This window comes from Centruroides sculpturatus, unplaced genomic scaffold (assembly GCF_000671375.1).
Source record: "Centruroides sculpturatus isolate CEXI.00-Female unplaced genomic scaffold, Cexi_2.0 scaffold182, whole genome shotgun sequence".
Lineage (NCBI taxonomy): Eukaryota > Metazoa > Arthropoda > Arachnida > Scorpiones > Buthidae > Centruroides > Centruroides sculpturatus.
Window position 1 is genome coordinate 187,123 of NW_019384651.1, and position 14,655 is coordinate 201,777.

The 14,655-nt window shown below is 26.7% G+C and overlaps 3 protein-coding genes across 3 annotated transcripts in view; all 3 read left to right on the forward strand.

Annotated features, from left to right (window-relative positions):
* Positions 1-3,447, forward strand: part of LOC111626292 (G1/S-specific cyclin-E-like) — a 23,762-nt gene extending 20,315 nt beyond the window's left edge. The window contains exons 4-10 of the mRNA XM_023369615.1: positions 414-758; positions 857-1,003; positions 1,353-1,448; positions 1,529-1,675; positions 2,091-2,202; positions 2,277-2,434; positions 2,504-3,447. Coding sequence (XP_023225383.1) covers positions 414-758; positions 857-1,003; positions 1,353-1,448; positions 1,529-1,675; positions 2,091-2,202; positions 2,277-2,434; positions 2,504-2,623 — 1,125 coding nt within the window. The 3' untranslated portion in view covers positions 2,624-3,447. The remainder of the gene's footprint in view (positions 1-413; positions 759-856; positions 1,004-1,352; positions 1,449-1,528; positions 1,676-2,090; positions 2,203-2,276; positions 2,435-2,503) is intronic.
* Positions 3,448-10,201: 6,754 nt separating this feature from the next.
* On the forward strand, positions 10,202-11,595 carry LOC111626294 (histone-lysine N-methyltransferase SETMAR-like). The gene has a single exon (XM_023369617.1). The coding sequence runs from the start codon at positions 10,411-10,413 to the stop codon at positions 10,903-10,905; it is 495 nt and encodes a 164-aa protein (XP_023225385.1). The 5' UTR covers positions 10,202-10,410; the 3' UTR covers positions 10,906-11,595.
* A 491-nt stretch (positions 11,596-12,086) lies between these two features.
* Positions 12,087-14,655, forward strand: part of LOC111626308 (G1/S-specific cyclin-E-like) — a 6,339-nt gene continuing 3,770 nt past the window's right edge. The window contains exon 1 of the mRNA XM_023369629.1: positions 12,087-12,110. Coding sequence (XP_023225397.1) covers positions 12,087-12,110 — 24 coding nt within the window. The remainder of the gene's footprint in view (positions 12,111-14,655) is intronic.

Consider the following 14,655-nt stretch of genomic DNA (forward strand, 5'->3'; position numbering starts at 1 on the left):
TATATATATATATATATTAAAATCTTTTTTTAATGCTAATTATATATGTAATTAATTGATTTACTTAATAGTTTGTATACCAGTATATATGTACTGTACAACACTATTATCTATGTACACTTTATTGATTTTTTTAAATCAGGAAGTTTGATAAATAAACTTATCAGTATTAAATATCAAGAAACTTTGCAGTTTTAATATCTTGGGAATTAGTTCAAATATTCCTTGTGTTGTTTATCTAACTTTTATAATCAGTTGCAGATGTTATTAAGTTTACATTTCTTCTTAAATTGTAAGATGATAATTTACATATATTAAAAAAACAATTAAATTAAAAAAATTTGTAAAGTTTTATTTTGTACAGTAAGGATATTTATTTTAAAATTTAATATTATTATTATATTAATTTTTAGAAAGAAACAAAACTAAAAAGGATATCTGAAAATGGAAATAACAACAATGAATCATGCTCAATTATTTATGAAGACATTAATAAAGAAGAGAACAATCCTGGAAATAAAACTCCAGTGGATTTAGTTTCATTTAGTAATTTCAGGAGCCTAACTTGTTTGTTTACACCTGAGTCTTCACATTCTTTGCAGTCACCTTTGCCTTATTTCAATTGGGCAAATTCTCAGGATGTTTGGGATGTACTAGTGAAAAAAGATATAACTTATACTAGAAATCATAACATGTTGAGTCAGCATCCAGCACTAAATTCAAGAATGCGAGCAATCTTACTTGATTGGCTAATTGAGGTAAGTTTAAAATTAAAAAAGTTGTGTGTTAGCTTATTATAATTACCTTTTAGATGCATTATGAAAATAATCATTAAAATAATTTTTAAAAATTATAGGTGTGTGATTCATATCGGTTACATAGAGAAACATTATACTTATCTCAGGATTTTGTTGACCGCTACCTCAGTGTACAGGAAGATATACCTAAAGAACAACTCCAACTAGTTGGGGTTACTGCCCTATTTATTGCTTCTAAAATTGAGGTAAATTTTAAAAATTATTTCCTTGTAATTATTTTATTTCCTAGATTTTTTTTTATTTTCTTAATTTTTATAATTTATTATACTCTGATATAATATATATCACCTTGCCAATAGAAAACAAGTAAAAATTAAAAAAATAAATGAAAAGATGAATACTGTATTAATTTTACAAGTTTGGTATTTTCAAAGTATTAAATCTGTGGAAAAAAATTATAATCACAAATAAATATGAATATTTAACTAAACCTGATTTATATTATTTAAACAAATTCAATTAATAATAATATGCTTTAGAATTTAAAGTGTTTAAACTTTATTATTTTATATGATTTAAAATGTTCTCTTCTAGGAAATTTATCCTCCAAAAATAAGTGATTTTGCAGACATTACAGATGGATCTTGTAGAGAAGATGAAATTTTAGATAAAGAAATGGTTATTCTTAAAGTAATTTTTCATTTGTATTTTTATTGAATGTCTTTTTAAAATACTTTATAATAAAACTATATCTGTATTTTTAATTTCAGGCATTAAACTGGGACCTTATGCCAATTACAGTGAACAATTGGCTAAATATATATTTGCAATTGGCTACAATTAAAGAAGGAAACAATGATAAAGAAAATTTTCTGCTACCTGATTTTTCAAGTCATCAATTTTTGAAGCTCTCACAAGTATGGATATTTTAACATACATATATACTTCCATTTAATGTCATATTTTAGTCAAACATCTGTTTATATTAAAATGTGATATAATATTTTAATCAATTTAAATAATACTTTAAGAAAATAAATTTAAAAATTGATTGAGATAATGTTCTATTTCCTTTTATGAAATAATTTGTTCCTTGAATTGTAATACTAAAAATGTATAAATTTAATGGTGTTAGTTGTGTTCAAATTAAATTTATTAAAATTAAATACTCAGTCACATACTTTATAGTTAATGCAGATTTATTTATTAAAAAATTATTTTGTCAATTTATTCATGATAATCAAATTTTGGATTATATACAAGTATATTAAATTGTACAAAATATTTTGATATGATTATATTATTTTCTAATAGAAATTTTTTCTTTTACAGTTGATTGATCTCTGTATGCTGGATATTGATTGTTTACAGTTTTCCTATAGAACATTAGCAGCATCTGCAGTATATTTAATGATGTCAGAGAGAATTGCAACTGCTGTTTCAGGTGGATATTTATTAATTTAAAAAAATTCTGTTTGATGATGATGGTGGTGGTAACTTTAATTGTGTTATTTATAGGTCTTAGGAAGTCTGATATAGCTGCATGCATAGATTGGATGTTACCATTTGCTCTTACTGTTCAGGAATGTGGAGAAAGTTATATTAATTTACCAAATGTAGATCTGCAAGAACATAAATATAATATTCAACATCACAATGTTAATTTGGAATTACTGGTAAATTTAATTAAATGCTTAAATTTGTTTATAAATTTTTCTGTTTTTAAAATAAATTTTTGTTCCTAGGATAAAGCAAAACTTCGACAAAGTGAAATTCTAACACAGAAGAAGCCTGCAGAAATAAGTGCAAATGAACTCACCCCACCAAGTAGTGATAAAAAAAAGGGACGATCAAATGCATACTAGTAAAATCATTATCCACTTGAATTTTACTAGTTTTTAAATGTGATCTAATGATTTTCTAGTACAATAATAGTTGCTGAACAAAACTGTATTATTTGCAGTTGAAGATAAATATGCAACTGAACAAACAATGACTTCTAGTCATTACACTGCCATTAAGTACACAACGAATAAAATGAATTTACCCACCCATTTTAAATCATTAATAAATAAGCCAAGGTTGTGGGAATTAAAAAATAATCTAATTTGGGAAATTTTTTACAATTTTTTAATCATAAAATTTTGTCCTTATGGTTGTTTATATATAAAATTGTTGTAACTTGTATACAGTTGAGCATTGTACATTTTAAATTTTTTATGAAATTTGTACAGTTTTAAAACTGATGCATAAAATATCTATAAAATAATATCTTGTATCATCATTTTACCATTTCATGTATTATATAAATCACTGCCATGTGCATTTAACATGTCAATGCTCATATAAGAAGTCAGTATTGGGTGCAATTTATTTAACTTTTTGTTCAATTTGGCTTATTAATATTAAGGTCATCTTGCACATTTTTGATTTGATCGTCATTAGATGATTAGGAGCAGCTTGAGAGGATTGACAGTTAATGCAGGACAATGAAACTTATGTAACTCCATTTGTGGAGAATTTGTTGATATTTGAATCTATAAAAGTCTTCAAAGCACAATAAGCAAATTGAAATTTTTGAAAAACGTTGTTCTAACATGTATTTATTTATTTTTTGAAATCATTTAATATGTTGCAAATTTATCACTTAATTAAAATCAAATTATATAGAATGCACACAGACACAGATTTAATAAATACTGCAAATATATTAAAATTTTTAAATGAAAATTTGATAAATTGTACTTTTGTAAAATTTAAAAAATGGTTTGAAAAATAAATTTTAAATATGTAGATGTATTTTGTGTTTTTCTTTCAATTATATACTTTTAATTCTTTATTATATTACAATCTTTATTACACCATACTTGTTTGAATTTAATTTAATCTAATGATGAAATTCAGCATGAAATATTTCAGACAATACCATCTGTCTAAAAAGTAACTAGACTGAATATTTATAGTGACCAGCATATGTGCCAAGAATATAAATGTAACATATGCTAATATTGTCATTTTGCTATGTAATTTATTTCATATTGCAAGAATGTGTTATTGTCAAGCATACATTAATGCAGTGTTTTCCAATGTGGGGCCCACGCCCCACGGGGGCAATTTAAANAAAACAAAATATAATTCTTTAAGTACAAGAGTACCTAAAAATAATTACTAGATATTATATAAACTGTATTGACAAAATGTATGCAAGTTTAGTTTCATAACAAATACATAACAATACATATAAAAAAAACTTCAAATTTGTTGTTATCTCGCTTTTTCGTTTGCAAATCGATCAATCAGTTTCTTCAGATCAAGTTGACAAACTATTGTCTTTTCAATTGATATAGTAGCCAGAGCTAAGATGGTGTTGTGACATGCTGCTGCTTAAATGGGTTTTGATTAATTTTAGTTTTGAAAAACTTTGTTATGCTGTTGCTGTCGTCGCTAGTAAAGATAAAAAAAAAATGAAGCATGCTACAATAATGTCGGAGAAGCTACTTGAGGCTGTGGTATGAATTAAAAGTAGTTCAGCAACTTTGTGTATAGAAGTAATGTTTTTACCTGAGTATAAAAGCGCATTTTAAATCAAAGCAGTTGAGGTCCAAACAATAAGATATTCAATTAGGTGAGATGTCAGAAGGATATGCCAATTGTAACAATTCTGATCCTAAGAGAATACAGTATTTTTATCAGATGACATGACAAGATATACAAGTGATAAGACTTAAAAAGTGTACATAATTGTTGAATAGATTCAAATCTAATAGTTAACTGATTAATTATGAAATCCAAATTTTTTTTTACAAATGTTTTTACATGTTTTTATTTTGCCCTTTCTAACTTGGCACCCTCATGATTCATGTGGCTGGAGTCACATTTGTCACAGTTCATCCTTGAGAGCATATGATAAACTAAACCCTGATGGTCGAAAAAGAGTCAATATGTCCTTTATGTTGCTGCATGATTGTCATGCCTTCTTTGGCTGGAGACCATGGCATTTTCGACTGGGATGATTGTGCTTTTGTCTCATACCCGTAGACCCAGGTCTCATCTCTGGCTAAAATCTTAATGAAATCAGGATTCATCGTGTTCTGCCAAATCATGGCTGTCTGACAGTGACTGAGGGTAGGACAAGTTTGCCAAAATTCACACACATGGAGTAGAGTCCAAGGTCACATGACAACTTGCAACATACTTGCAAAGAAAAAAATAAGGTCGATACTTTTTGATCATCTCTTGTATCACAAAAGACACATATAGTAAATACTTCAATTAAAAATATTTAAATTAAATCAGAATTTTTCTGATGAATAGAATATTGAAGATAAATATTAAATTGTAGTAGAAATTATTGCATAGTGTTTAAAAGACTATGCTGAGAATTATTTTAGAAAAAATTATAACAAACTTCAAAACAAGAACTAAGAAAAGTATTTTTTGTGTAGAGGAAAAAATCTAGCTATAAAAACAGAAGTGTTTAGATCTTTTTCCATCCTTGAATTGGCATAGTTCCTATGTCAGTATATTGCAACAAATTACCAGACGATTTGATTTCAAAATTATTTTTGTAATCTTGCTTAGTGCGGAGTGTTTTTACATTTTATAAGATTGATTAATGACATTCTAAGAACATTCAGTATTTGAAAAAGAGTTGTTCATTAGGTGATACTGAGGATAATTAAATGTAAGGTCAAAAATGTTTTGTAAATAAAAATAAGCATTTAAAAACTTACAAGAAAATTCTTTTAAAATTTAAATGTTCACAATCGGTTAACAGAAGAAGAAAAATTGTTTTACATATTGAGGCAGATAAGAGCCTGTAATAAAAGGTTAACTCCACTGTAAGATTGTTTGTTGTTCAGAGAGTTTGAAAAAGGACATAGGATGAAAGGAAAATGAAGAAGCCTTGCGTTTTCTTATGTTAACCTGTTGTCAAAATTTTTTTTAAAGAATTTTCTTGTAAATTTTAAATGTAATTGTTTTGTTGTCCTGGCTATTTACTAGTTTTATTAATAAAAATAAGCAGTTCCTAAATTAAGAGCAGTTACTTGTAAATTTCTATCTTCTATTATTTTTGGATATAATATAATAACCTGTTTCGTAGATTTTAACTATATGGGCAGTTTATGATGATTTATAAATACAGTATGTACTTTTTATTTTTATTACTATTAGTTCTACAATATACTTTTATTGTTTTGTTCTATACATAATATGCAGCATAATAAATTAATAAAATCTACCTAATAAGGTCAGATGGTAAACTGACTTCTAAATTAATTTTTGTTTTTGACTTTAAACTATAACAATTTAAATTAAATAACTGAATTCATTTTTGTATTAATTTAATTTTATATTATAAATTTAATTAGTAATCATTTTGTAGTTTTTCCTTCTTGTTAAAACTAATTTTCCATGTTTATCAGGCAGTTGTTTTTTACTTTAATCAGGCAATTTACAGGTTTTTAATAAGAATAAAAAAACTAAGTAATGATATAGATATTTTAATTGTGATTTCTAACTTTTCTAAGGTTACTCAAACTTTGTTCTAAATAGAAAATTTACTTTTTATTGTGTATTTAATGAAAGATCAAGAAGCTTGTATTTTTTTACAAGAATTAGAAATTCATTGAAATTTGCAGTGTAATGGAATTTCAGCCCAAAAAAATGCAACTGTAATACTTCTCAGGCATTCCATGGTCTGCAAGATAACTTGCATTACAAGATAATAAGATTTTTTTATTTTTAGTTACTTGCTATATACTTCCACAATATTTTCAAGAAACTTTTCACAATCATTATTGAATTAAATACAGTATTCATATTGATTATGGTTATATTAGTAACATTATTGTTTTATCACTATTATCAATGGTAATAATAAAAATATTAGTTGTTTGCAAGAGTAAATAGTAATTGTCAGCAAAATTAAAAGTATTTAATAGGCTTTGAAACAATTTCCAAATAAATATTTCATATTTTTTGTAAGAATTTAGTAGGGAAGAGGAATACTAAATATATTTTTTTAAATATTTGTTTTTCACCAAATAGATGATGAGAAAACTTTAATTATTATTCTTTCTTTTTAATGGTTTAAATTAATTGAAAAGTTATGAATTCTAATGCTATAATACTTACATGTGATGTATTCATTTCATCACATTCTAAATTTAGACCTTTCAAATATTAAATATAAGAAATTTTTTAAAGGTATTTTTAATTTTTCAAAAATTTATTAGACTGAAAAAATTTGATTTAAATTATCATGTGATATCCATCTAGGATATCTGGATAATTATAATTATTATATACATGTAAAGTAGTTTGTGATGGATTAAACATCCAGGGAGGTTAGCATAATAAAATTACTTTTCTTTAATTGCAACTTCACAAATCATTGTAGCTATAAAATACTTCTGTAAATAAGAATTCTTATCTATCCAAAGGGAGAATTTGGGCCTTCTATTCAGCAAACAAGAAAGTTTCTCAATAAAATTTGGATTAAGAGTGACTATTTTCCTTGGCCAAAACATACAATATATAATAATGCATTTAAATAGAAGTGAAATTTTACAGCATTCTTTAATGCATTCTTAAATTTCTTTAATATATATATATGTATGTTCAAGATTTATTATAGTAATATTAATAACTCAAGCATATAAATATTTTATGTTTAAATGTAAATCAATTATATAGAATATTGAATAAGATAATGTTGAAACTATATGTATAGTCTGAACATTATCATATATATATATATATATATTTTTTTTCTGCATACCTTGTGTGCTTCCTTTCTTTGTTAATTTTTTATTGAAGTACAAATAACTAAAGATAGAGAAATTGATATTGGAGAAGAGGAAGTTGCAGATGGTAAAAGTAGTTAAAAGGCCACCACTAAAACAGTAAGGTGTAGTATACATTAAATATATTGAAAACTTTATATATTACATATGAAGCTTTCAATATATATATATAATTATTTAATAATAGAGTAAAAATTTATTTTTAATAATAATAATAATTGCAAGGATATTGTTAATTTAAAGTTTTTCTCTGAAAGATGCTTTTATGAAAATGATATAAACATTTTTATAGTTGTTTAATCTTGTTTTTGGTAAAATGAGGAACATGACTATATTTTAGCATAATACATTCAAAAATTATTTTAATAATTTTCTGTAATTTTAAATTTATGTCGTATCATACGTGTAAATTTCCTTACATTTTTTTCTTATATTCTGTTTTTTGTTCTATTCTTTTAGTTTGTTTTAATAGTTTATAACTCACTATTGTAGGTAAGAGATATACAAAATTAAATTAGTTTTGTGTGTATCTTATCTAATATTCCAACCATTCTACATTAACTGTAATTAATGCATAATTAACAATTTATAATTTTGATTATTAGCTTCTTTATAGTAGCAACTCTTCATATATGATTTAAAAAATTATATGGTATGCTGATATGTTTCAAAAATACAGTTTATGACATTATGAATGATAATCCATTTCCTGTATCTATTTTCACATCACATTTATAAAAGCAATCATAGTGACAATGACTGAAATCAGTAGGATGAATGGGCTTGGCTGATGATAATGGAAAAACTACAAATCAGTATTTGACAGTAATAAATAAAATATTTTTTGAATGTATTCAATTATGAATATATGTAAAATAACTTTCTTGAAAAGTTTTCACTGTATATTAATTTAAAAAAATAACATTTGAAGAAAATCCAAACACTTGAAAAAATTTGGTGTTTAAGTTTTCATGACATTTTTTAAGAGTAAAATATTTAGCTAGCATTAAGTAAATTTTTTCTTATAATAATAATAATCTATATTTGTGTTATTTATGATGTTATCATTGTAAATTTTTTTTTAAATTTTAATTATTTTAGATTCTGTTAATTTGATAATTTTTTGGTTTTGGAAGATTCATTGAATTGTTGATAAATATATTTCAATTGTAAAAGAACAGCATGCAGCAGAATATAGTGTAATGCCACAATAGAATGTAAAATGCATAATATTTCATTTTTATTATTTTATTTTATAAATATTTGATATCATGTTATAGTATATTTGATAATTGATTTATGTGATTTATTTTCATCATCAAATTTACTAAAAATACACTTCACAAAATACATTAATTACAATAGCAAGTAATAATAATTGCCTGATAATTTTTTATATTACAGTAACCAGATCAAATAATTAAATATTGCTGGATTTTTTTGTGTTACTTTAATTTTAGAGATTGACAGTTTGGCCTAGAAGTAGACTGTATTACTATTTTGTATAAATTTTAGTTATTAGAATTAATTTTAAAAGTGTCTAGAGGAAAGATTGAACTAGAATTTAAGCCAGAAATTCTTACAAATTGGATAGATACTTTATCAGCTATTTTATCTAGCCATACAGGTTACATTCTTGTTTTGCTAGCTACATTTCTATCTTCATAACATCTATGACAATAATATCCTAGTTCTTTGTTCTCATTCTACCAATAATAGTAGGATTAACTATTCTTTCATTATTAATGTATAGTGGGATCAGGATATAACAACAAATTTTATTCAGTATATGTAAAATGGTAATCATCAAATATAAATAATTACACAAAAATTTCATGTTATAATTGGTTAATTAAATTGCAAGTGTATAAATATGGACTATAGATATGTTGCCATCTGTTGATATTAATAGTAATTATTATTATTAACAGATGTCAATACATTACTTATGAACCAAATCTGCAAATCATTAATTAATTTAATTAGTTCAGTTCTAGTCTATGGAATTTTGACAAAATATATTTAGAATTTAATTTTATCTTTAACGGTACTAAGTTTCAGATATTATCAAGCTTCTAAAAAGAGTAAAAACTAATATTAAATTAAATTTTAATTAATTAGAAAGTTTTGAACAAATAGGATATTTTCAGAAGATTAATATTTTCCTATTTAATGTTTTATAATTTATGTTAAATGTAAATATAGAATATTTAAAAAGAAACTAATGTTCTTTTCTATCATGAAAATTGTTATAAAATTTAAACATGAAATTAATTGTTTTTAATCATTTAAAAGTATTGTCAGAAAATTCAGTAGCATTGATGCTCTTGTAATAATTTGAAATCAGATATTTATTAATCATTTCATTTGAGAAAAAGTGCAAATAACAAGCATTTAAGTTAAGTAATTAAATCTGAAAAGGATTGAAGATTTCTTTTTCTAGTCACTAATGATTTGTGTTGATTATGAAGATACATAAGACTTGAATGATAAATATTAATATATATCCAGTTTAATTTTAAGAATATATCTCATCTTAGAAGAATAATGTATATAATGTAAAAAAATTTAGAAAAATAATTCATGTAGAAAAATGGAATAGTGACAATGGGGGGAGGGAACTTTTACAAAATAAGATGACAATACATGAAAGATATTTTAGGTTGGGGAAAAAGAAATCCATTATTTTGTCACTAGATGGCTGTAGTGATACATATCTCATAAAATATTGATGACACAAGTTCAGACTTGTGCTTATTGGAAAAGTGACATTCTGTACTAAAAAAAATTCTTTTACAGTTTTTTGATTGGTCAATTCAGTTGTGAGTTATAGGGTGTAAAAGATGGAAGTTAACAAAGAGAAAATTAGGTATGTTTTACAATTTTGCTTCAATAAAGGCGAAAATGCAAGCCAGGCAGCTGAAATTGTGAATGGTGTTTATGGTCCTGATACTGTCACAGCCAATTATGTGCAATTTTGGTTTCGTCAGTTCCGTTCTGGTAATTTCGATGTTAAAGATGCACCTCGCACAGGTAGGCCCGTTGTCGAAAATGTCAATAAAATCATGGAAATGATAGAAGTAGACTGGCACGTTAGCACTCGTAGCATTGCCCAGGAGCTAAAGATTGACCATAAAACAGTTCTAAACCATCTGAATAAAGCTGGATTCAAAAAGAAGCTTGATGTTTGGGTGCCACATGAATTGACGGAAGAAAACATTATGGATCGAATTTCCATCTGCGAAGCCTTGGCCAAACGGAACGAAATCGACCCATTTCTTAAACGGATGGTGACTGGGGATGAGAAATGGGTTACATATGGCAATATTGTGCGATAACGATCGTGGTCAGTGTGGTGAAGCGGCTCAAACGGTGGCTAAACCAGGACTAACAGCCAGGAAGGTTTTGCTGTGCATTTGGCGGGACTGGAAAGGAATCATCTACTATGAGCTGCTTCCATATGGCCAAACACTAAATTCGGACCTCTACTGTCAACAATTGGACCGTTTGAAGCTAGCGATTGATCAGAAGCAGCCAGAATTGGCTAACAGAAGAGGTGTTGTACTTCATCACAACAACGCCAGGCCACACACATCTATAGTGACTCGCCAGAAATTCCAGGAGCTTGGTTGGGAAGTTTTGATGCATCCACCTTATAGTCCAGACCTGGCACCAAGCGATTACCATCTTTTTTTATCATTACAAAATTTCCTCGGTGATAAGAAATTGGCATCAAGAGAGGATTGCGAAAATCACTTAGTCAAGTTTTTCGCCAATAGGGACCAGGGCTTCTACGAGAGAGGAATTATGAAGTTACCTTTAAAATGGCAACAAATTATAAAACAAAACGGTGCATATTTGATCCAAGTCGAACAACCGAAACCATGTTAAATAAAGACTTGAAATGAACGTAAAAATAATGGATTTCTTTTTCCCCAACCTAAATACAAGATTAAATCATAGTACTGGTACAATAGATATGATTGGTAAATGTTTTACTTGAAATAATTCTAAATTTCTTAACAAAAGGATGAAACAATATGAACAATATAAAAACAGTTGAAAAGTTATTGTAGCATTAGACCAGGCATGGCCCGTCAAATGAATTTATGGCCCATCAAATGAATTTATGCGGCCCACGATTAATCTTTCAATATTAGCTACTCAAGTCTGAATAGCTCAATGAAAAATTCTGACACCTTAAAAAAAAAAAAAGGGTCAACAACTCACTGTGCATTTAGAGTTAACCCGCCATTACAGATCTCATAAGTACAGCGTTGAATGTTGATAAAGCATGATAAAGTGAAAAATGTATCTGTAATCTCTATCTACAATTTAGTCTCTATACGAGGTGACACCACAATGAGATCTCACACCACCTCAAAATCTTCCTAGGGCAGCCTCTGGTTCGGCCCATGGAAAAAGTTTTCTTTCCAATTTGGCCCAGGGGCAAAAACTGTTGGCCACCCCTGTATTAGACAATAATAGAAAAAATATGGTTATTAATACAGTATTAAGAATGAAACAGATTTGTAGCTGTGAAGTTAGTATAAATATGTGTAAAGAGAATAATATGGATTTTAAAGATGTACAGTACAAGCTATATTATAAAGAAATTATATATTTAGTTTGATCCAAAAGTAATGAGAAGCATTTATTTTTGTAAAATGAACTGTACGTTTAAAAGTAATTGCCTTTGTCATTCAAGCATTTACCCCTATTATAGGGAAAACTGTGAACTGCTTTATGGAAGTGTCCCTTAAGACTGTTCTGGAACTGTTCCTGGAATGCTTGGCCCAAACATGATACTTGTATATTGCCATGTCAGGAGTATGGAGGACATTCCATTATTCCAATGGAATTAGAAGCTGCACCACTCATGCAACATGGGGACATGCATTGTCTTGCAAGATGACAATACTCCCTTAGCTCATTATTGTGCAATGCTTTGATTTGATAGGCATGCTTGTCCAAATACTTCATACACTGTGAATGACTTTTTTGGTTCAAAAACCAAAAAAGTCATTCACAATGTATCCTTCTTCAGCAAGGAAATTAATGACAGCATATTGATCATACTTGGTATAGATGGTACGATCTCTTTTTAAAATGTAATTGATGCTAACAAAAATTGTTACTATAACTATATAGTATTTTTGTTTTTATAACCTATTTAATACACTGATGCAAACATCTACTCTGCTTGAAAAATAATTTGTTGCTTGAAGAACTTTTATCAAATGTGGCTATATAGATCACTATGACACTAATAGATGTTTAACTGGAAAATGAAAACATATTTGAAATGAAAATATGAATACAAGTTTAATGTTTACATTTGTTGACACTGAATATTCAACCAACTAAAAAAATGACATGATGAAATAGCCTGTAATATGGTTTTACCAAGAGGAGTTCATCACACTTTCATGATCAGTGGAGGCATTTTCAGAAAAAAGTTTCATTGTTTCATTTGAAAAATTTGACTTTATGCCTAGATAGTCTATTTCTGGTCAGGACTATAAGCTTAAAATATCCCCATTCAATAGAGTATACCCAATTTATTTATCAAAATTTTTAGGATTTTTGATGAAATTTAGAATTCTTGCTTGTTTTCATTTTAAAAAGGCGAGTACAGGTGGTCTGTGTCATTCTGTGTGTGTGCATTAAGTTCTGTATTAGAATAAAAGAATTTGTAAAAGGCATTAGAAAAAAAATTTTAGTTTTTATCAAAATAATTGCAATCATACCATTATCCAAATCTAAAGTGTTCTCGAAATTGATTTGAATATCAAGAATATGGACTTCAGGAAATCTTTTGTTTTTTATGGGAAAATTTAAACTCATTATTCCATTCAGATAAATTCTGATTAATTTCTCCAAACGACACTAGTATGTTGCAAAATATCTACTCACAATTTTTGCACGATAATAAACATTACAAACTCCAATTACTTTAATGACCTCATTAACTGTTTGTTAGTAAAGAACATGTTTGTAAGCACTAACATAACAAATAAGTTTATATAATACCTCTAATAGGAATTGTATATGAACTGTATTTTATTTAATAAGCAGTAGACAACAATAAAAATGTTGTAATAAGACTGTATTTTGTATTAAAAGTATTTTTATCTGTAAAAACAGATAAGTGGGAAAAGCTCAATAACTTTACATTGATAAAGAATTAGGAAAAATTATGAAGTTTAATAGTGTGTCACTATTAGAAAAAAGCAGAAAAACACTGACACAAAAGTTTGGCAAACTTTTACATTGCAATGACTGCTTATTTGATTTCAGTGTTTATTTTATGCATTAAATTAGTTAAATTTTAAATTATTCATGAGTTATTAAACCAGTGTTAATGTTGATTATTAGTTATTTTCTTTACTAGTATTATATAATAAATTCTGTCATTTTTCTTTACATAAATGTAAGTTACTGTTTGCTAAGTTTGGAAACAGAAACATTTACTCTATTTATATTTTTACATATTTAATTATAAATTGTTTATAAGAGAATAAAATGCATTCTGTCAAAATATTTTAATATCCAAAAAATATTAGAAATTAAATTAACTGCTAAGTACTTACATTTTAAGAAGTAAGAATTTTACTGGAAGAAAGAAACATTATTTTGCATAATAAGTAATAATATCAAAGTTAAAATTAAAAGAAATTTCTCACTTTTTGTTGTTAATTTACTATAACTTAATACAGTTTTAAGAGAATTAATCAATTTTATTTTATTTGGATTTAATTTCTGAAAACTTTATTGATTATAACTTTTTGTTATTGTACAAAATAATTTTGTGTTTTACAAATAAAAGGTACATTTGGAGAAAGTACTTAACCACTAAGTTTTTTCTTCTATTAATATCTTTCAATTCGCGTTGAATGTTGATAAAGCATGATAAAGTGAAAAATGTATCTGTAATCTCTATGTACAATTTAGTCTCTATGGGGTGACACCACAATGAGATCTCGCACCACCTCATAATCTTCCTAGGGCAGCCTCTGGTTTGGCCCATGGAAAAAGTTTTCTTTCCAATTCGGCCCGGGGGCAAAAACTGTTGGCCACCCCCGTTC

What these genes read in the sequence shown, in the direction of transcription:
- LOC111626294 (XM_023369617.1), top strand. Translation starts at nt 10,411, where the DNA reads ATGGAAGTTAACAAAGAGAAAATTAGGTATGTTTTACAATTTTGCTTC.